Genomic DNA, 23,704 nt, shown 5'->3' with positions numbered 1-23,704 from the left:
TAGCCTGTTCAGGGAGGGTTGGAAACACCCCAGAAGCTGCATCTCAACTTCCAAAGCTGCTAACATTCCCAGAAGCAAGGCTGGAAGGTTTATCTGGAAAGACGCAGATAGCCTGAGACCTCTGGGRAAGTCTGGTTTATCTGGAATGGAACACATGCAAAGATATTAAAAAATTCAACTTTCAGCCAGTAACACAAGCATAGACAAAAGGCAGCACAGGCTTATGAAGAAATAATTGGTCAGACAACTACAATTACTTGATTGACAAGATTATAAGATTAGTGGAACACAACAGATATAAAATGAAGGCATGTCCTAAATTTGGCCTCAGTGCTTAGGACCACATAGAGAACRTTATCCACTTTGTCTTGTTTAACATCTTCAGTAATTATTTGCCAGTGAATGGAAGCTGCAATCTCCAACTAAACAGGAAAAGTGGTGTAGAAGAACAGATCGTTGTCTTCCAGAATTCAAACGTGCTCATTTGCAAACGACTGACACGATCAAACAGCAAGAGTATCGGCTCCGCACAACTCTCCACTGATGGCAATCTATGGACTGGAGCTGACATCATGTAACTGGTGATTTCTTTTACCATCTTTGTTATAAATTCTTATTGGGGAGGAGCTTGCGGTTGCAAATGAACAACTCAGCAGAGATGAGGAGAAGTGGAAATGACACACCACAACTGTCAACTAATCCCTGTTCAGTAATGTGACTTTCTTTCAGGTTTGGCAGCTCGCACTAATCCCATCACTTCTCTGGGGAAGTGATCTTTGAGCAGAGTGTGGCAACATGCAGAGCAACATCCATAGCAGAAAACTGCGAGCAGCCTTTCTGTGTTTTCTGCACATGGCAGACAGAATATATAGCGCAGACTGAACTGCCTCAGGAGCAGACATTTTAGAGCGCAGGTGCCTGTTATGTCCAATGAAACATTTCAAAGAGCTCTGTTAGTCCTCCGTTGGCCACAGCAGACAACAGGCATGTCCCAGGACAGCCCTGGAGGAGCAGGCAGGAGAGCACAGCCGGAGCTGGAGCCTCCCTCCTTGGGTGGAGCTGGCTGGCAGAGGCTCTGGGGAGATTTGCAGCATCAGGATCACCTCCCTTTGTGGTACAAAATCTGGCCTGATAGGACAACTCTCCTTCTTGGCTTTGACTTTCACTATGGGAAAAAAACATGAAGTGAAGTGAGGAGGCTTCCAAGCAGAACTGTGCAAGGCCTGCCTCTCTCTTCATCTAAACTGGAGCACCTTCCTCAAGTTTCCAAGTGAAAAAGGTGGCTTCTGCAACATTTGGCTCCCAGTCATCAAAACATTTGGAATCAACAAAATCAAAAGCATCTCACTGTTATCCTTTTTTTTTTTACTGCAACATTCAGTGTTCAGTTTAGAAAAAAAATAAAGCTTGTTTCGAACACTTAAAAATAATTAAAATATCTCACTACAAAAACATCAAAATCCTCTACCTCATTCCCTTTTCTTTGTGAAAGTAAAATTACAGAAAAATCTATCTGATTTCATAAACTCTTCGATTTAACTTCTATTTAATGGAAATGGTTGAAATTTCTCCTTCCTGATGAATTTTCCATGTCCCTCAAAATATTTCTTGGAAATTCTTTGGCAAGAAACTCCAGCAGAATTGAACTAAGGCTGGAAGCATCATATTTTAGAATAGTCTGTGTATTTAATCCATTTGACTTAGTCCTAGATAACTGCTTAAAATTTCATTCAGCGGTGTGTGGGTGTGTGTGTACGTATATGTGTGTGTGTGTGTGTACGTATATGTGTGTGTGTGTGTACATATATATATACACATACATACATAAAAATGAGCAGTTCAAAATATATATGGAGACATATAATGTGTGTGTACATATGTGTATATATATATATATTTATGTACATCTAGAAGGTAATCTCTGCTTCAGCTGAAGTACAAAGATGTTTTTGGTAGTGAAGAACTAGGAAATCCAGGCTATCCACGCACATGCACAAACCACTAYTAGCTCTTACCTGAAATTTTCAAAACTCATCCCTCTCTCCTCCATGTCCCTCTTTTCTTTGCTTTTACAGGCTATGTCTTGCTCATCTTCCTCTCTACTAAGAAAAACCACCAAACCCACATTCTTACTAATACTATTCTTAGCTTTTTGTTTCCCGTTTAGGAGTCACAGTTTCATATGTTACCACAAAGCAGGTTTACAGAAATTTAATTGCCAAACTAAGCTGCAGTTCAAATCAAGTTCCCAATGAGCTTTATTTGCTAGTTACCTTTATTTTGCCAGACTAATACTAGAGTTAATATCTAGTCAACAGACACACAAAAATAGGAGCCAAAAGGGCTCAGCAATGTTCAGAGCTCATGACAAAGTCCTATTAAAAGTGATGAGATTCTAAACTTGCGCACATTCACCACGGGTCAGATTCCAACCACAATTAATTGCAAAAGAAACTCTTCCCCAGTAAGCAAACTTCTCTTTTTATTCTTTCACTTTGCACAAGTATTCCTGAAAACAAACTGAGAGAAGTTCTGCTGTGCAAAGCAAAGAYGTTTCACATGACATTAAGCACACCAAGCAAGAACTCAGGTTATCGTCCCTTTTAGTTTGCTCAGAGCAAAACACTTTGGAACATTTTTGTTGCTGAATCATAGAAGTATGTTGCTGAAAGGGATCTGGAAAGCTACATAGTTCCTCCCACTGTCGCAAAGCAGAATCAGCTGTTCCGATGTCACTACCGAGAGACGTTTCTCCAAATTGTTCTTAAAGACAGGCAGCCTCCTGTTCCTAGGCTTCACATCACGACCATTGAAAAGTTCTCCCATTTTCAAACCAGAAGCTTCCTCACTGTAGTTTGTAAACAGCCRTGCCCTCACTCTCTGCACAATGCTGCAGCACCAACACATTTCCCTCTTCCCTCCTCAACTTCCCTTTCTTTAGGCTGAAACGTCCTCATTCCTCCAGGCTTTCAGCACCAGATGTTATTTGCTGCATCTCTGACAACTCTAACTGCTCTCTCCTGGACTCTTTCCAACTGACGCCTAGGTTCCCTGCAGTGGACACCGTCCTCGAGCTGGCCTTTCAAGGCACAGGCTCACCACACTACTGCTACCTCCAAGGGCTTTTTTTTTTTTTTTTTTTTTTTTTTTTTTTTTTTTTTTTTTTTTTCCTTGTATCCTGCCATGGGAGGCTCATGTTGCCTCATATTTTGGCCTGTAACTAAGTACTTCCCCCAATGTCTCCCTGCAGAACTCCTGCCCTTCCCCACATCTGCACATTCATCTGGTTGTTTCTGGGGAAGTGCAAAGTTTTGGACTTGTCTTTACTGAATTATGCCATGCTTTTCCAGCCCAAATCTTTAACTCTTGAGAACCTTCAGAATTCAAATATCATCCTGAGATGTGCTCACAGCCCTCCCACCCTGGTGTCATCTACAAATTTAATAATCCAGCTTCTAGATATGTTATGAAAATGTTGAGAGGTATTGGACAAAAATGAGCCTCAGCCAAACCTCTCACAACAGAGTCTTCCATTTTGACTCTACTGTTTTCCAGCCTCGCTATTGACTAGTGCAGGTTTATTTCTGATGCATTCTCCTCAGATTATAAACCCCAACCCCAGCTTTCATAACTATTTACAGTGAGAGAGTTAGAAATAAAGATATCACTAAAAAGGGATGCAATTTTCTCAAATGTAAGCCATCATGCATAACTGGAGAGAGTTACAAAGAGCCATGCCCAAGGAACTTAGTAATCCAACTAAAGAAACCTCACACTACAAATGCTCTCTAGTCACTACCTTAACTTCCTTTTCCTGATGGAAAGTTCAGTACCTTTCATTTTAATATTTTTAGGAAGTCAAGTGCTAAAGTACCTGCATGGTTCTTTCTTACAGCAAGTACCAAAGACAAAACATCTAGAAAGGGGAAAATAAAAGGTCAATAAGAAGTAAGACATCCCCCCGTCACTGCAATAAAATCTAGAGATGAGTCTTTAGGGAAAACAAAACTACCAGTGCTCTGTTGTTTGATATTTGCATTGAATGTGGCGTTCTTAGTGCAGCTTGGCTCTTTCGTTGTGCCAGGTGCTCAGGGCTTCGCGCTCCTGCAGTGCTCCAGCACGGCCGCAGCCATCCCTCCCCACTTCAGGCTTACAATAGCTGCTTTGTGCGGTTTATTCCCTCAAGCATTAAACACAATTAAAAGCATTAAAAAGATCAATGCACATTTCTAGGGTAATCTTCTGATATTTCCCCATTGGCTGTCTTATCTCTGGCTTTTCCTCATACTATTCTTTTTGTCTGTGTTAAATCTGACAATAACTATGTGTTCAAGACTGTCTTGAAGATCAATGCCTCCACAGAGAATAATTGAAACTCTTTGCGAACTTCCCCTTGGAGTGAACACAATCCGAAAGCTAAAGTTAAAAACAGCTGACATATGATTTTTTTTTTCTTTTTTCTTTTTTTTTTTTTTTTGGTTGTAATGGTGGACTCTTTCATCTCCCCAGCAGAGGTTTGTGGTCAGTAACAGGTCATAGCAAAGGCCAGGCTCGCTCCTGGCTGTCACACGCACAGCAGAAGCATTGACTCCCTCCCGTGGGGCTCAGGGCTGCATCCACAAAAGCTGTTCAAGCAAAATCTCTGCCCATGGTGAGACMAAGGGTGATTTAACCCACTCCAAGGCTGCTTTTGCCCATTGTCCTTACTGTCAGCAGCCCCACGCTCTCCCCTTTCCCAGCCAAGGCTGGACYAGCAGAGGAGGGAGCCTATCTGTCCTCCTCACTCACCACCGCACCATCAGCCCTTGCCCCAAACGCTTTGCAGGCTACTTTGAAGTAAGGCACAAAGGAGCGTAAACAAACGCAGAAAAGTCGGATGGAGTTCAAAGGAGATCCGGGCTCCGAAAATACGATCAAGTAGTGCTGCGTGCCTGCCCCTGCACAATGCAATGGTTACAAACTGTCTTAAAAATCAGTTTGTCTTCCAAGAGGTTCAAGGTTAAGTGTAAGTGTGGTTTGGTTTTTCTGCTTTTAATCAAATTTTTCTTTCCTCAGAGGTGTCCTAGCAGAAGTAATTCTAGGTGGAAGCTACCTGCAAAAGGGCAAACCTTTTGACCTGTTTCAGAAAGGAAAGCCTGCAAATAGCATGGAGGAATTTACAGGCAGCATGGAGAAATAAGTCTTTTAGGCTGCTCAGCTGCCAAATCAGAGAAAGCATGGAGCAGCTGCATGAAGGAGAGCAGATAAGGAGCCAGGGGTCTGAGGCATTTGGAGAAGCAGGGATACCAAATCCAATCCTATTTTCTTGGGCAAGTAACATACCCTTGTGCCAGAGTTTCTCAGCTGCAAAAGCGGGCAGATGTCGTTCTACCATAGGTGGATACAGAGAAACCAAATATGTTAAAGCGAGTGACATCTTTGGGTATCGCAGTAGACAACACTGTAGAAGAAAAGAGGTTGGAGCCTGGAGGGGAGGCAAGGACTGGGAACTGGCGAGAGCGGTGCTGCAGGGAATCCAAAGAGCTGTGCGGAGCAGCAGGTCCTAATAAACAACACGCGCTGAAGTGACCGGTAAAGGCAAGGAAAGCTAAGAATTTAGAAAAGCCATAAAGTGATCCTGTTTGCTGTGAGTCATCTTTCAATAAAATTCAGATTTAACCTTTTCTGTAGCTGCATGTGGATAAGTCACTACCGTCTAATATAGAGATTCAGGTCAACATAGTTATCGCTTCTTGCTGTGAAATCGTATTATTCCAAATGTTTGACTTCATTACTATGGCAGACGGATCACTGTTGTTACACTATCTTTTTATGTATGATATGCACACCATTGCTTCCCTGCTCTGTTTACCATATCATTTCGTTGTCTCCATCAGGCATAAAGTAACAAGAAACCCTACCAGTGTAAATTACTCTGCTCAGTTTGCTATTTTACTAAAATATTTTTCTTCCTTATGACATCCCAAAAATAAACAAATACAAGAATATTAGTACAGTTGAAAATCAAGCTAGTTAGGTAACGTCAAATTGGCAGACATTCAGCATTCTTCAATTACCCCCCCCACTTGTACATATACATTCTGGCATAGCCTTTAATTAACATGATCATACTATTTTTTTTTCCCACAGAAAACATGTCATTAAGTACCAAGGGCAAGCAAGGACCCAGGACTGAGCATTCTGTTTCCTTCTTGATGTTTAACAGGCTTATTTTCTATAAGCCTCAAAACACAGCTCCACAGCCTAATTTACGAATTTCTGCCTGTTTTTCTCCTGCACCACTATATCATGCAAGTGCTTCAGAAATATAACATAACTTTTATCATGGCCTGGGACATGGGCAAGGAGGTGTGAGAGGTGATGACCTTTATTTTGCAAAAAAGACACAAAATTCTGAGCCTCTGTGGGGACCAGCCTCAAAGGCACCAGCAGCATACACACATTTCTTCTCCTGATGGCAGAGGGCTGCTAAGGCCCCAGTCCTCCCACTCAAAGTTGGCAGATATCTCCTCCATCCTGCTTGCGTGTCTGCAGGAAACTTTGGCCAGAAGTCTAAAATTTCCATGCAGTCCAAAATTTGTACTCAGAAATGGGCAAACCACTTTGGCTGAAGTTTCCCAGCAAAATCAGCCTGACACAGAGAACTGGCAAGGCAATGCTCAGCTTAAGAGCTGATGCCTATCAAAAGCTATAAAGCAACTGAAAAGAGAGTCTTACAATCAGAAGAACCAGATAACCGTAATAATAAGCTTTAATCCTTATAAATAGAAAAAGTAGCAGCATGTCTGGACATATCCAAAATTGAGATTGATTTTGACAGTTTGACAGCATAGTTTTARTTGCTGTTTATAGTTCAGGACTTTTGTGTAGCCATACAATCAATTAGGAACGCTGCCAGCAGCTAAACACAACCACTCGCACCCTGCCGCGGGGTCGGACAGAGCTGTGCTTTTGCCCGGGGGACTAGGGCTGGGGGCCAAAAGTCAGCCCATAGGCACCACAGTCAGATCAGCATTTGTACCAGGGAGATCTCATATGCACTGGAAAAAAAAAAACACACATACACACACACACAACGGGAATGCACGGCTCAGGGTCACTTGCAGGGCCAGAGGTTTTCTGATGCCACCTCCTAGTCCATAGCGATTTTAAGGACTCCACTTGAACCTCGACGGGCGAGCAGGGCCATGCGGGCCAGCCGTCTCCCAAAGGCAGGGAAGTGCTGCCGTAAGCAGCCGGGCTGCACACGGAGGAGCCCAGGTGGACTCGGCTCTGTTTGCCCCAACCAGCAGCACAGATCCTTTGAGACTGCACAATTTTGCGCTGGTCACGTTAAACAAAACAACATCTGCAGGCACACCGGCATCTCCAGCCCACGCGAACTCCCATGGACAGGCTTTCACTGCAAAGAGGAGCAACAACAGGGGGACCAGGCCCCCGCAGCCGCTGCCGCCCCAGCCCGCGAGGCCGCCCCGAGAGGGGCAGACGTCCCCTTGCAGCCCGGATTAGGGAAAGAGACRGGGGCTGCTCTGCCCTGACCCAGCTTGCAGGGTGCGCACACGCGTTTTGGTTGCTTCACAGTTTATCTTCTGTTCACATCCATTAAGACRATGTTGAGTAAAGTCACCTCCCCAAACTGTCCCAACTACCACATGTTTTAGCCTCAGAGTCTGCCATGAGCATACACTTTTAACACAGTATGATTATTAAATAGCAATAATAGTCAGAGACCCCAGAAAACAGATCATTGCCTGAGGCACTGMCAGAGCTTTTACCAAGCTATTTCAGACCAAGCAGCCATGATGAATGAAGCATTTGGGTCTGAAACGCAACTGCTCCAAAAGGATTTTGAAAAACGTGAGAAGCTGAAAAGCTGACAGGTCAGCCACATAGTTAGTGATTGCCAGAGTTACCTACGTGTGGCCGAATCTGTGCCACAGACCATATGCTGCATGTGAAGTCCTTACAGCTGAACCTTACAGGCCTTACACTTAACCACACTAAAAATCCTGCATTTAGTGACATTGATTGACCACTACAACGATAAAAGCATCCCAGCATTGCACCACCTCTGCCACTTTTTACTCTGAAGCCAAAGATTGAAAAACCTCTGATGCAAACTTTCACATCCCCATCCCTCAGAAACCTTCTTGATCACCTTCTTTTTCTGACATGGCAAAGTCCACCCTCTCTTACAGCCCAGATCGAGCAAAGAAGGGTGCCTTATAGACACGCTAAACGTACACGCAAAGAGAGAGGGGTCAACATAAGCCTCAAATGACACCTTCTTTCTTCATGAGGCAGCTCTGAATCAGGGAAGTGTCCTTTCTGAAGTCTATGGAAAATCAAATTGTCTCTAAAGCAAGAATGCACTTACATGATTTCTTGATTAGTCGGACTGAAAAATATGCTTAAGATGCTTTTCTGAATCAGAGCCAGAATCAGTTCCCCCAATCTATCCCTTTTGTTTGACTCATAGCAGTATCAGGTAGATAGCACTTTTCATTAAATCCTTGGTATCAACATAAGAGTTTACACATCCTTAATCACAACACTCTGGTTGGCATCTCCACAACACTTTTAAGGAGGAGGCAAAATTTTTAGCTCCAGGGGAGCATACCAGCCTACAGCAACAAGCACGGAGACTAGCGAAGGCACTCAAATAGCCCAGCATGAACATAGGTAAGACAAACTGCTCCCTACTACAGCAAACGCTAGCATACTTTAATCTTCCTTTAAAACCAGCCAAAAAAGAGACATCCATTTGAAGGAATTAATGTAACTAATTAGATTCAAACACCAAGCCAATCTGTCTGCAATTCTTACCCCAATTTACTAACTAACAGGTGATTACTTGCGTTCAGAACAAGCACAGACTCTTACTGAGTGAGAACATGCAATTTGCTTAATATTCTCGTGGTAAGCAATCATTTTATATCTGAAGACAAACAGAATCAAATCCCTTTTTAGGGAGAGCTGTCTCTTTGAAAGTGTATTTTTAAAATAGGCTTGGAAAAATATACATTTYATGTATTGATCAAGTGACACCAATAGGCTCAACAAAATCTTCTAGCTCTGTTTTTATATGCTGAGAATGAAGAAAATCTGGTTACATTTTAGAGGAAAGGAAAGTAGCAATCCATGGCTACTCATATTTGAATGACAAAAACTTCTGAGGGAATTCCAGATGTCAGCCATGTGTTTAATAGTTCAGCTCTGAGTCATGAGCACAAAAACCTGTTATGAAAAACATACGCCTGTCCATGTGTACGCACACACATACACACACACTCACTAGTGTGAACTATTAAAAAAAAAAAAAGCCTTTCTGAAGCATTAGCAATGATTGAAGAAAGTGCTTAGTCTGAGCGGAGGTGGGAAAAAATTAGTAAAGTGAGTCAAACACCTTGAACCAACGGCACGAGGTTTGAGGTTTTAAAACTTACAAAGAATGGGTTAAAACTGAACAGACATTAAACATCCACTTCACAAGCAAGTCTAATCCTTCTAAATCCTAAAAATCCAATCACATCCCGTGTCTTGAATAATCACCAGCCTAAATCGCCTGCACCYCAACCATGTGAAGCTCATGGAAATCTCAAGTAATTCCTAGCCCAGGCCTTTCAAACAATCATACTTATATTGTGGTTTATTAGCTCCTTTTACTGTTTCTTTGTCTTCTAATACAAAAGGAACAGCTCTCCATGGCCCCGGCGTTCATCAGCAGCTATCACACGCCTCACCTTCCCGGCACAGCACACCGGCGGCGAAGTGCTGCGCGCCTCCCGGCCGCCCCGGCTCGCGGCGGGGGCCGTGGGCGCGCTCCCCGCTCGCCTTCGCTCCGCCTCGGCCGCCCGCCCGCGGCCGGGACCCGCGACCCGGGGGGAATCCTCCCGTTTGGCTCCTCGGCCTCTCGCTCATCCCTTCCTCCCACGTCGCGCTCCCACCGGAGCGAGTGCTCCCCCCCCCCCCCCCCCCGGGGGGGGGGGCCCCCCCCCCCCCCCCAGCAGCGGGGCAGCTCTCCCGGGGCAGTTCACGTCGGACACTTTGGCACCTGGACCAATTAGTCTGAGGGAATTCACACGGCAGTGAAGTCCATAAGTAGTTAGGGATGCTTCTCTGTCCCCCAGAAACCACACTGATTCACACCCCAAACACCCAGGCACAACCRTGTACTTCAGATTTTCCTGGACAATTTGAAATGCAGGTTTATATTTGGACATGCAAATGGCAAGCCAGTGCACCTATACAGCTGCCTGCGAGTGCAAAYGGAATCTAGATAGGCAAGTATGGCAACTGCACACACAAATGTGGTGCACAGTAACTACGGGCCAGGGATGAGCAATTACACCCACGTATTTATGAAAATTAGGCCTTTAAACTCACGTTTAGAGAATCTGTATTAGTTTCATTATTTTTGTCCACAAAAAAACAAGTGGAACAGCCCAAGGAGTGTTATATCAAAAAAAGGTCACTTTGGTAGGCTTGAGAGGGGAAGAAGGATTAAGAAATTTCAGTTGACGGGAAGGCAACCCCAGCAATGTGCATCCTGGCAGCAGGGTGACCGGACTTCTGCCTGCTCCTGAGAGCCTCCCAGTTGCATTCTTCAGCTCCGCGGGATGGTCTTAAGAGTAAATACATTGAAATTACAGTGACACTGTCACTGCCCCTGTCTTGAAGAAACCATGGTGCTTGCTAAGTGCCTGTAGCGCATTAGAGTTTTTGCTCGAGCCTCAGTATTTCCCGAAAAGAGGATGACACCCTGTTTGGGAGCTATACACCTCAAGAGGAGCTTTTGGCACTTCCTCCAATGCTTCCTCTGTGGTATCGCACTGTGGATGGGGGCGGGCAGGGGCGAACCTTTTAAAGCATGCTGAAGAAAACATTCACGACCCAGGCTTTGCAAATTAAGATTTCACATGGGAACTCGGACAGGTGCAGCGTTACCAGATCTGGCTATGACAGCCCCTGTTCTAAATAGCTGAATCTTATTTATCTTGCTGCGATTTCCACACAGTCAGTTCCTCCAGCAGTGAGAATTTAAGACCCCGTGTGCCTGGGAAGCAGCAATCAGCTTTCCTGCTGTCATCGGAGCTGCCAAACAAATTCCCCCCGTGCCTCCTCAGGAGCAAGACCTCTGCCCCACCTGCTCCGCACACCCGTTATCACTGCCGTAGCCTGCTCAGAGGCAGACGCACGCTGCCAGCGACACCTTTTCACAAAGATACTGCTTATCTTCTTTGTACAAACAGATACACGGTGTACGGAAAACACTAACTTCTTGTGACAACGCCAGTGCAGCCTGGAACAGCTCACAACACAAACAGCAAGCAAAATGTTTTCAAGTTATCCTCCTTTAAAGCATTATGAATATTGCATATTATCCTGGTCCTAATTACAACAATTTCTGTAGAAATTCCCACAACAAAAGATGCTGCCCCAAGCTGTTGCTCTTCACCTTCCCATGCTACATGGTGCAGGTGGGAAAGTCAGCCCGAAGGAGGGGGGAAGCAGGGGTTTGGCTTCACAGACATGACTSGATTGAAGGCCAGATCGTACAAAAGAGGTTCTTCAATGTATACAATAGGAAAATACCATTTAAATGTTTTTTCTTCCACTGTGAGAATTAATAGGAAGTTGGAYGAATAGGGAAAAAGCAGAGAGGGAACAAGGGATACCTAAGTGGGAACTGCTCGTAGCTTAGACAGGAAAGCAGAGCCACGTGCTGGGGAGATGACCGCACCAGGTAGCAGCCAGCGTGCCCACTGCCCTGGCCAGGCGGCCACGGGAGGCCTCCGTCCAGCATGGGCTGCTGTGCATTGCACGTCGCCACCTCTATGTGCGGTGCAGGTSTGGGACACGCTGGGTTTCCCTTGGCAGCACCAGAACAACGGGCTGGCAGAGCCGCCTTCCACCAGGGCCACCAGCCATGGTGAAGTGCCGCCACCGCGAGCAGGTTCGACATTTCGTTTCCAAGGAGCCGTTGACAATGCAGCCTGACAAAATGCACATCAAACTCCACTGTTTTTTTTGGTTTTTTTTTGGTTTTTTTTTTTTTTGATGCTAATTTTTCATAAAAGCCTATGCAATTTAGAAATATTGTCATGGAAATAAAACGCGTGGTAGTGTGCCATTGCCATCTCCCTGCAGCTCTGCAGAAGGGCTGCGATGAAGCGTGCTGCAGCAGTGTTGGAATAGCCCCATCTTGCGGGCATTAGCTGCAGAAAYGAGAGCAAGCAACAATGAACCGGAATAAAAGCTGCAGAAAAATGTTGGCAACGCATTTCTCATACGCTTGTGCCAATTTTGGATTTGGTTCCCATCCACAGGAGTTTCATTAGTCCCTTGCCTCCCAGAGTTTCACTCTGAGTTACAGGTTTGAATAGAATGAAAAAAAAAAAAATCTTAGCTCAAAGCAAATGGAAACAGTACGTTTTATCTGATTTTGACATATAATATTTGCACAGCTGCTGAATGGGCCTGCTCAGAGCTCGGGGAAAGACTTGGGGCTAGGTGGTTAAGTGCAGTTGCATAGAGCTCTACTTCAGGCCATCTCCAAAAGAAACTCCTTTTCCCCCCTCCCTAGCTCTCTGCCTATATCGGTTGATTTATAGCTATGTTTCCATCTTACTCAGCACTTTTTTTATTATTATTATCTCCACAATCTAGTTTCTCCTTCTCACTCTGCAGCTTGATTCAGGAGCGTACRCACCCATTCGCATGCGCCTGTAAATCAGAGAGGACATCTGCGTTCCAGCACTCGAACGCGCTCGCCTCTTCCTAAGGGTTTCCAGGTCGGGGAAGCAGCGCTTTCAGTCACAAACGTGAAACAAGCATATCGCATTAAATCCATGGGCTGTATTTGAAAATARCAGTTACTCCCTCTTTCCTAATATACGGTTAGATTTATCTTGCTATTTATCCAGACTCCAATTTTTATCCTTTGGCTTTGGTTACATAGTTCATCTTGCAAGTCGATTTAATCCACGCGGTGGGAGAGAGGGGAGGYGAGAAGCGGATTTGAGCATCAAGGACGCGTCCTTCCGCTTTCCCACTGCCGCGCCGCTCCTATCACTTCGGAGGAAAACGTGAAACCTGCCAGGCTTAAGAGGGCCGACAAAAACCCCACGCGCTGCGCCCCCGAGAGCCGCCGGCGCTGCCCCCGCGGCCGCCCCGCCGCACCCCGGGAAGCCTCGCTCTCGCAGGAGAGCCGCGGGCAGGGCTCTCCCTCCCTTTCTGGAGCTCTGGCTCCACCGAGGGGCCTTTCCGGCCTCCCCCGGCCCGGCCTGGGAAAGGCCACCTCCCGGGGCTCTTCGCTGGGATCCTGCGCCGGGCGCGGGCTTGCAGCCGCGGCCCTGGGGCTCGTCGCTCTGAAACCCAGCGCCTCCCCGTCTGGATGCTCGGTCGAAACCTACATTTTACCTCGACCTTATACTACCGTTATAGTAAGTAACATGTAAGAGCACAGTATGTAGCAGTATGGCAAGGTATGTACAGTACGAGAGTGACCTGCTAGGCGAAACGAGGGAGCGAGAACGCGGGGCGTTTCGCCCGCTCAGCAGGCCGCAGCCCCGGCGGCGCCCCGGGGCCGGGATAGCGTCCTAAGCTGGCGTCTCCCCACGGCCCCGCGCAGGCCTTCTCAGCGCCGGCTCCCCGGTCGCGGGAGAAAGGGCTAATCCTCGCTTCCCCGGCTGACGCGAGGCTTTGGCTCAGCCCTCCGGAAGCGCCAGCCGGYGCCGAGCTCCCGGCGGCCGCCAGCGCCCGGTGCTCGCCGCTGGCGCTCGCGCGCTCTTGCAGCCGAGCGGGAGGACTTCCAGCCAAGCGTGCAGAAAGCAAAATCACGAACACATAAATATTCCCAAGAGGCTTCTCCTGGTGACTCTCGTGGCCTGAGAGCCCCCCCAAACAGGCTCTCCACGTTGTGCAAAGGGTTCAGCCACCACTTACCAACAGCAATCGCCAGCGTAAAAGATGGCAAGCGGGCAGAAGAGGGAATCCTCCCGGTTTAACGCGGAAGGTAGAAGCGCCTGCAGTGGGTCCATGGTGCTACAGGGGTCTCGTCAGCCTGCTGCAATCACAGACGTGGCAGTAGCGCGGCCGGAGACTGAACCCGTGCCAGGTACCCACAGCAAACAGCGCGGAGATACCACCCTACCTGGCGTTTCCTCATACGCCGTTCTGACAGAAAGCTCTTACCTTCTTTGAATCGCTCGTTCACGGGCACAAAGAACAAAATGAAACGGATACACTAATAATTAGAAGCGCTTGAATTATTCAGCACATGTGCCTTTTTTTCCCTAAGCTCAGCAATTGCTTGTGCGCACGAACAAGAAGTAGAACTTCAGTCATCCAATACCAATTTTATAATGAAATCTTCATTACCCAAAATTGAAGCAGCCTCTGGAATTCATTATTTGCATCATAAAGCTTCCCATTTCCTCAAAACCCCCTCCCAAAAAAGTCTCTGGGGTTATTTCTATCCTATTAAGTCTATGTAAATTCCACAACATTTATATTAATATATTTGCAAAGCAGAATGAGGTAGGATTAGCGTAAGCCGATATCCCCTCCTGATTTAAAGGTCATTGCTAACAAAACAGCATATTTATCTCAAAATCGAGGTTTCTGATACGGGTGGTTTAAGGGAATTTTTTTACTCCAAGTCTTTGCACCCTGCCAGAAACAAGACGCAGGTTGCCAGGGCGAGCGGAGGCTGCGGGGGCCGGCAGGGAGGGCTGGGAGCCGCTCGGCGGGCCTGGGAGCCGCCTGGCGCTGGGAGGGCCCTCGGCCACGGGCTTCGAGCCCGCAGGGAACCAGCCTCCGACGTTCAGCTCTCGGGCTGCGTTGGGGYTGAGCCGCATGCTTTTCCGTGCGGGGACCTGCTGCTACATCTGCAAGACCATCACTTAGAGACCTTCAAGCATCATCACAGCAAGCCCCAGATAAACAACAATTAAACATCGCAGGCATTTAATTGCTTTGACCTTTTTGCTACCAACCTCAGGGGAGCTGGATTTCCTAAAGACATGGAACGGCTGTAAAAATAGGGAAAGAACATGAGCGTTTCAGGGGGATGTGGAGCTTTTCAACCTCTCACTCAGCAAAGTTCTTAATTTGTAAAAGTCAAAAGCAAATGAAGAAGAAAAGAGAAAAGCCAAATGAGATCAGCAGAGGAGCGCCCCAGCCGCAGCAGCCAGGCCGAGGTGCCCCGTCCCCTCTCGCTTTCCCAGCCCTCGCGCCTGTCCTGGCCAGGTGGTGAGGAAAGAGTGCCAACCGGGGCTGCTGCCATCGAGGTTACCAAGCRTTAACTCGGCCACTGAGAGGAAAGAAAGGAAAGACAACAAGAGTGCAGCCGATTTTCCACCTGGAGGGGGGGCGGGAGGAAGGCCCACAACGTCCTGCCTTGCAGCAAATGAGAAACATTACTCCCCTTCAGAAGACCGATCAGCATCAATAATCAAAATACCAGGGGGAAAGAGCTCATTTGCAGGTAGAAATAACACTTTTGCACATTTGCAGTCACTAATGAAGGACATTTTTCAGCGTAGTGATCCTTTTTGCAAAAAGGAGCTTCTTTTACCAAAAACCCAGAAGAAAAATAAGTCACAGGTCTTGTGCCTATACTTCAGCTCTTTTACAGACTCTTGAGAGCTACAGGACCAAACTGTTTGACTCGAGAGACTTTTTACTGCATTAAATTGCACATTGGTGGAAAGCTTCATTCTGATCTCCCTCTTTTTGCTCTACCTCCCATTTTGCTCTGAAGTAACTTCACTGTCTTTAGTGGAGAGATTTAGTTTTATGTGAGCATAAAGAACAATTTCTCTCACTTTCCTTTTTCTTCTTCTTTTTTTTTTTTTTTTTTTTTTTTCTATTCTGTCCGAGAAAAGCACCAGGGCACAGTCTATGCTCAAAGCAAGGAAGTTCCTCTCTCACACTCCGAAACTGCTGTTCTGCTCACACTAAGCCTGGGAGGTTTGGCAGACGCTTTTTCCTTACAGCCTGCTTTTGAGCAGACTGCTCCGGCTCGTCTCGGCTTTGCCATCCTCTTTTGCTTTGATTAAGGGAAGCTATCAGAAGACCACCTGTATTAAGAGTACACCTAACCCTGCAATGGCTGGTTATTTGTACCTCCTGGCTTTCACCGTGCCTGTCTGCGCRAGCCGCGAAGCACCCAGCGCTGTAGATACGACGTGCACAGAGGTGAGTGATGGTCACTGTCTCTGCTGAGATAAAGGACTCTTACRTGAAGAGGATCAATCTCAGGGGCACACTTGCGTGCTGACATCTGATCGTTTTAAATTGCTGAGAGGTTTTTCTCAACGGGATCTGAAAACCTTTATCAGAGAAATAAAGCGGATGTCTTGAAACGTGCTGAGTTAAATCAGTCACTCGTGCGGGCGCTCGCTTCCCCTCACTCTCTCACACGCACGTCCATGCACCATCGCTCTTTCTCATCTAGCCTTTCACTTTCCAGAAAGCTTGAAGGATGATAAAATCTCAAAGGGCTATTTATAGCATATATCAGAGCTAGAGAGAGAACAGATATAAGGATTTTGTCTCTTACGCTATGCTCTTCATACAAGGATTTGTACAGGAAGGGATGATGGCGTCTCTTGCTCATAAATGGGTATTTACAGTTTTAGACTTGCTGTATCACATGAAAACAGCAAGAAGAAGAAAAACGTTTTTTTTTTTTCCAGGATCAGGAGGAAGGGATAGCCTGTAAGACTTCCTTCTCCATTTTTTTAACTGGGAGATAGAAAAGAAAGGCAAGCATTTCGATCCAAGGGAGAAACACTGTGGACCCCTAGCCCTACGCTGGGCATAGCTGGGACCTGTAGCAAACTCTTTCCTGAATTAAATKTAGAAATCCCAGAGCACTCTGAAGTGTAGAACAAGATATGCCAGGGGAACAGATGTTCTTCACATCCCTCTAAGATCCACTTTATACCCTGAAGTGTAAAGAGAAAGAGATCTTGATCTCACCATTTTATTTGAACAGTAAAACACTGGTCTCATTTATACTGACAACTAAATTTTTTCTTCCTTTTTTTTTTTTTTTTTAATCTAAACTGCATGTGACAGCAACCAGCTCCATGGGTTCTTTTTTGCTCATCAGTATTGAAAGCACCCGCTTTCCTTAAGTCTGCATTTGGCTGTTTCTATAGTGACATTATTATCTACATTATTTAGGTGCTTCTAGACAGGAATCCAGGCCGTGCATTGCCGGCAGGAGTAGCAGGCACAGAGCTGGCTCTGTGCCCCGCTCCACTGCTTCCCAGGCGCTTGCTGGGGCCTGCTGGCATCCCGATGCCTCCAAGGGAAGCTGAGGAGCTGCGCTCACCTCCCCCTGATGTACACCACACGCTTTTTCTTGGAAAAAGTCCTTTTCCTCCTCCTGGCTTCATCCCGCTGCTGCTAGCATTTCTCTCCTGCCACCTGCCCGGCTGCCAAGCCCCAGCCCTGTGGGGCTGCCACAGGGCTCCCTCTGCTTAAAAGATCTGTGCAAAAAAGAAGAAAGTGTTCTCTGTATGCAGCCTACATCCAAGATCACTTGCTGTATTCACTGTTTTCTCCTCCTCCAGTGAGGCTATTTAATGCCTGCATTTCTGCCTGGCTATTCTTCCCTGCCAAAGGGCAGAGGTTTGGCTTGGTCTGAAACATGCCAAGTCCTGCGTGTCCAGCAACGTGTGCCCACGATGCACCAYAGCCCAGGGGTCTGTACGCTCGCACCAAAACAGAAACACAGTGCTTCCATGTGCTTCTATCCTGCAGAGAATGGCTGCTGTGTCATCTGCTCGCTAGGGACTCTCTGGGAGATACGGAGAAGGCAGGACTTCCAGAAGAGGAGGTGTCACCCAGGCCCAGCACAAGCATCATTTTTATCTTAATATATCTCCTTCTGCAAAGGCCTCTGATGCTCCAGATCCTCTCATTTCAATCTTGTGTAGCCAAGCCAGGACCGAACAGGGGAAGTGCATCYGCCCTTGGTTTTCCCAGCACCAGGAAGGCAGTGGATACATGCCACCTGCAGATGATCAGGCTCAAGTACGCAACAGCTACATGCATACCAGCAAGGCACTCCAGCCACTGTGGTTTCCGCTTTAAGCCCAGCAATAGATTGTGTTAGCCACATTTCTCACTGGACTTTCTGCAGTCTGTACTTGCTTTATTTGGGCTATTAAATAGMCTGGAATCTAATTAAAACATGGAGTGAACAAGGCATAAGGCATGGTTATGACCACTATTTTGGTCAAAAGGCTGTAGTAGTCTCCTTATGTGCTGTAGGCTCCTGTACGGTGACTCTCTTAGGTACACGCTGCCAAAGATAATCCAAAATTTTGCAGATCACACATTGTGATACTGGTGCATGTAATTTAAATAATGTTTCTCTTAGCTAGAAGATGGTGAGGCAAAGACATCCTGTGGTCAGATCAGCCAACTGTGTAACACGTGCGCAGAGCTTGTGTTTACTCACTCATGAGTCAAATGTCTCTGAGCTTCCTGGCAGGATATTTCCATAGCTGCTGCTGTCAAGCTTGTCCAGAGACACCCTCGATTGCAGCCTGGCCCGTATACCAAATAACAGGCAGGAAGTGGAAAGGGCACTTTGGAGGCTGGGTTCAGCTGGGGTGGTCTCCTGCAAGGTGGTCTCCTCAGCCTTGCTTGCTGCCCTGCGCTGGGCGTGCTTGAGTCCCTAATCACAGCTGCACAGCCCCTGGCAAAGTCTGATACTTTGAGCATTTCTATTCCCTTGAATGGCAGCAGCAGGCAATTCCGGGACTGTGCTTCCATGCATGGATCGACACCCACAGGCCCAGGCTTTTGACTGACTGTGCTACCTTTTGYACCATCATCTGGAGGCAAAGGCAGGTCAGACATGTTTAACTAATTCCTCTGGTATTCAGAGAATAGGCTTTTCTACATAATAGATCATTTTATTTTCACTTAAACTGAAAAGTCTTCATAGAAAATTTGAAGACTTGCTATATCAGATATTACCGTTGCCCAGCTTGAGCTGAACGTTCCTGCCATTCTCTCGCTGCAGCATGTAACCGCAATTCAAATCCTATTAATTCAAACATTTTCCTTTCTAGGTCTGCTCTTCTTTCCTCCTCTCTGCAAGATTCTCATAAGATTTATTTCAGAATAAGCTTTCTTACAAAACTCATGAAATTCAGAATTTAAAAATACCTTCTGAGGATTCTTTCTTATGGATTAATAATTCATCCAGAACAGTAAACAATCTTCGTATGTGCTAACTTTGATAAACACAGTATTACAGATGATACGTTTCAGATTAGTACAAGAGATACTCAAGGCATTCATTTTAGAAACACTCCATAAAGTCCCAGGGTTGTGCATTTCAAGCCTATGTTAAGATTTCATAGAGTTATGACTGCTACATTTTTAAATAATTCAAAGTTCTGTTTGCTTTTAAAAATGTGTTAGTTTCATATTTATCTTCAGAGTAGGTATCTCAGAGTTTCACTATATTTTCCACAGATTACAGTCAATAAAAGCTACAGCTGTGAAGGCTTAGGCCTGACAGAAATTCCTGAAAGGCTACCTGTCACAACGGAAATCCTCGACTTCAGCTTCAACTTGCTTCCTTCCCTTCAGAATTCAACCTTCTCGAAGCTGAAAAGTCTGTTCTCCTTGGATTTAACAAGGTACTGTAGGTCATCCTCACTTTCACAGATCTTGCTGGCCAAAACCCTCTGCCTTGCTCAGAGCTGAAGGTTCCCAGAGTCCCCAGAAGCACAGGGAAACTGGCAGCAGCATTTCCAGATGGCTGCTGCTATTTCACTAAACACAGATTGATATAACTGCGCAAAACTTATGCTTCTCCACCATAAGACAGGGGGTGAAATATACATTTTCCACATATTACTGTTGCTAAGACCAACTAAATGACTACATCAACTTTTTAATTCACTTTTCCATAAAGACATTGTTCATAAAACCTCAGGAAAGACAGGTTCAGTCCTTATAAGCGCTCATCTTTTTCTCTAGAGAGATTTTCATTTGATTAAATTTGACACTGAAAATATTCATGTCTCCCTGACTTCCAGAACTGTCTCCTCAACAGGGATTTTGCATGGATCATTTCAGGGCAGTTTTCTCTGCTGTAATACAGGTTCCTCACTGGGACTCCATGTTTAAAGGAGGCTTACCAATCCCAGGCAAGTGTCCTTTGCAAAGGAGAACATAGTTTTGTTCTGGCAAAGGCTGTTGATCATGAGTTTCTACRTGCATGAAATGCCATTTGGGTTACCATGTAATAACGGGAACGTTTGATGAGACAGACTACCAATGCTGGCTTCTGTTGCTTTTTCAAGGTGTCAGATCAACTGGGTATATGAAGGTGCCTTTCACAACAACCGCCACCTGCACACGATTGTGCTGACGGGAAACCTGCTCCTGTTTCTGTCTGACACAGCATTTGTTGGCCCTCAGTACCTGAAGCAGCTCGTCTTAACGCAGACAGGGATAAGCAGCCTGTCCTTTATTCCCATGACAAATCTAGACAACTTGGATACACTCATCTTGGGCAGTAACCACATATCTTCACTGCAGCTCCCTCCCAACTTTCCAACTCAGAGCCTCCAGTACCTTGATTTCCAGATGAACAACATAAGAACAATCACCGTGGAAGATGTCAGCGTTCTGCAGAAGACCAGTAACATAACTCTCATCTTTAAAGGCAATGACATTTTGTACATTGAACCCGGAGCTTTCCAGTCCAGTTTCTACAGTTTGGATTTTGGGGGCTGCATCAATATCCCCGGGATCTTGGCGGGCATGCAGAACTCCTCAGTCCACACACTTTGGTTGGGAACATTTGATGATGTGGAAAAGGAGTCCTACATAAGCCCTGATGTTTTACAAGGCCTCTGTAAGATCACCGTAAAGGATCTCTATCTGCAGCTACGGCACTTCAGAAACCTAAACGCTGCCACGTTTCACTGTTTGACCAAGCTCCAGAAGCTGGACCTGACTCATACCCACATCAGCGCGTTGCCATCCGGCATCAGTGGCATGAAGGTGCTAACAGAGCTAATTCTCAACAGGAACTTCTTTGAGCACCTCTGCAACACTAGCGCGGCTGCCTTCCCCTCCCTTACCCACCTCCACCTCAGAGGAAACACGCAGACCCTGCAGCTGGGCTCTGGCTGTTTGCAGACACTGGCAAAGCTTCAATATTTAGATTTAAGCCATAGCCACATTGAAAGCTCTGACTGCTGTAATGAAGCACTAAACGGTTTGAACAGTCTTCAGTACCTGAACCTCAGCTACAACACCAAACTCCATGTCCACGATGTGCTTTTCAAGGAAGGTACTAACTTGGAGCTGCTGGACATAGCTTTCACTCAGCTTCACATCAGCACTTCACAGGGACCTTTCCGAAATCTGCACCTCTTGCAAGTCCTGAATCTTTCCTCCTCCCAGGTCAATACTAGCATTCAGCATCTCTTTCAAGGCCTGGAAAACCTCATGCTCTTGGACCTTAGTCAAAATATCTTTGAGTCAGGGATCATGCCAAAGAACAAACTGCTTCAACAACTATCCAATTTAGAGGTGCTAATTTTAGCATCCTGTGAATTGACAGCAATAGGTGACCAAGTATTTCACTTCCTCAAGAAGTTAAGGCACATTGATCTGAGCCACAACAAGCTTATTGCTTTCAACACAGATGCATTCTCAAATCTTAAGAGCATCTATCTCAATTTTGCCCACAACAGGGTTCAGATTATACCACGGGACAAACTAGTGTCCCTACCTGACTACAGTATAATCAATTTAAGTTACAATCCTTTGGAATGTACCTGCTCCAATATTGGTTTAATCACTTGGTACAAGCAGAACCTGGACAAAATTGAAGACCCTGAAGAAACAACATGTTCTCAACCCAAATCATTAGCTGATGTTCAGCTGTCTACTGTTACTCTCTACTGTGGGATCAGCACTATGGGAATCATTGCTGTTGTCCTGGGTATTTTATCCTGTGTTGTCATCATTTTCTGGAGCGTTCGCTGTTTTAGACAAAGATACCAGCAAATCTAAGTCTACAAGAGATATACAATGTACAGCAATTGGACTAGGATGAAAAACAATTTCCTGTTTTTGGTTCTGGCCTGTATTTCCTTTAACATTTGTAATACTTTTCCCATTTGCATTATAATTTTAGAAAAATATAAAACTCCTTATTTTATGAGGTCTTGAAAACTAAAACTGTGTCCTGAACCTAGAACACGAATAACTTCAGCTATGGAGATGCCTCAGTTCAACTTCAGGTTAGCACTGGTGTCATAGTCCCTAGGGCTAAAGTTCTTACAAAGGGAAGGGCTGAGAGCTGAAAAAGTTCTCCGTTTGAAAAAACATAACAAACAAAAAAAAAATGTGAGAAACAATGCTATTCAAGAGCTGGTGTTACTGTGCACTGCTCAGTCAAAAAGTAAAAACATTTCTGTGAAGGACAAGAGCAACAGTCAAGTAAGACACACTCCTTTAGGGCTTACAGAAACAGTCTGTATCATCAGGTTCTCTCTGATTTCTGAAAATCTGTTTGAAACTTGGAAAATTCCTGGCCATCCGTTTGAACCTCTCTCTATCCATCTGTCTCCATGGTGCAGGCTTTGCTCTTGGTCTATTTATTAGACTCAGTAATACTCCATGATAAATGAGGACTATCAAAAAATTCAGCTTTAACCAAAGAGCTTGCAAATTTGGTCAAAAAATCTGTGGTTACGTGGCACTACAGATGCCTGCACTTGTGAAAAGCAGCTGACACCAACAGCTAAGAGACTTTACCGACCGTGTTTGTCTCTCAATGCATGGTTAATGACAGGCAGCACAGGGAGGGCCATTTCCTCCAGCTGCAGAACAGAAAAATAGCGACCGCAAAGGAGAAGGCATAGCAGCAAGCAGGAATCTGATCCCAGAGGTGCACGCAGTGCTCCTGGTATTTCATGTCGTATCTGGTGTGTGAATTCCTAGGGTAAAGTAAGGATCAGGATGTGCTCTTGGCTCCAACAGGACATGCAATAGCTAGGAGCAAGGGAATGCAAAACAGACTTACTCTTATTTACTTAAACTCCTGAATCCCTCTTTCTGCCACCACAAGTGAATAAACCCAGTGGCAACAGAGTACATGCCATAGGTCTGACATGCCACCAGTCTGGTGAGAACTTAGTGTATCTTTTCATCTACCCTGTGTTACTATAATGCAATTTTTGGCACTATTGCTTTAACAACCAGCTAACTCTGAGAGGTATAGAGGCAATCTTCTCCAGGATACAACCCACCCACCTCCACAGAAGGGCACTCACCATGCGGAGCCTCGACGTGCCCACAGCAAGGCCCCCAGGTGCATTCAACTGAAGACTGCATTTACTCAGTGAGGCACAGAAACAAGAGTTCTCCGAGCACTTTCCGTGCGGGACTTCAAATTCAGCTTCAGCTCTTGCCTCAAAGGCATTTCCTTTAAATTTTCCTCAATAATATACTTACTATCTTAGATTTCAAAGATCTCTGCTGGACTAGAAAGTTTCTGCTCAATTCTTAAGAAATAACCAACATGAATAGCTCATTCTTCTTGTCATATAAGAAATTAGTATTTGAGAAACCATTTTTAGCCTCTGTAAGTGGGTATTAAACATTGCTGGAGCCAGACCACAAAACACAGACTCTTGCAGCT

At 45.6% G+C, this 23,704-nt stretch overlaps 1 protein-coding gene across 1 annotated transcript; it reads left to right on the top strand.

Moving 5' to 3' along the window:
- The first annotated feature begins 16,113 nt into the window (after positions 1 to 16,113).
- On the top strand, positions 16,114 to 22,169 carry CD180 (CD180 molecule). Its single transcript, XM_085322376.1, has 3 exons — positions 16,114 to 16,203; positions 19,510 to 19,676; positions 20,346 to 22,169. The coding sequence occupies exons 1-3, from the start codon at positions 16,114 to 16,116 to the stop codon at positions 22,069 to 22,071; spliced, it is 1,983 nt and encodes a 660-aa protein (XP_085178502.1). The 3' UTR covers positions 22,072 to 22,169.
- The last annotated feature ends 1,535 nt before the right edge of the window (positions 22,170 to 23,704 follow it).

The sequence above is a fragment of the Rhea americana genome, unplaced genomic scaffold, assembly GCF_003343005.1.
Source record: "Rhea americana isolate MKP2758 unplaced genomic scaffold, rheAme1 scaffold_77, whole genome shotgun sequence".
Classification (NCBI taxonomy): domain Eukaryota; kingdom Metazoa; phylum Chordata; class Aves; order Rheiformes; family Rheidae; genus Rhea; species Rhea americana.
This window is presented reverse-complemented; position numbering and strand designations above follow the sequence as displayed.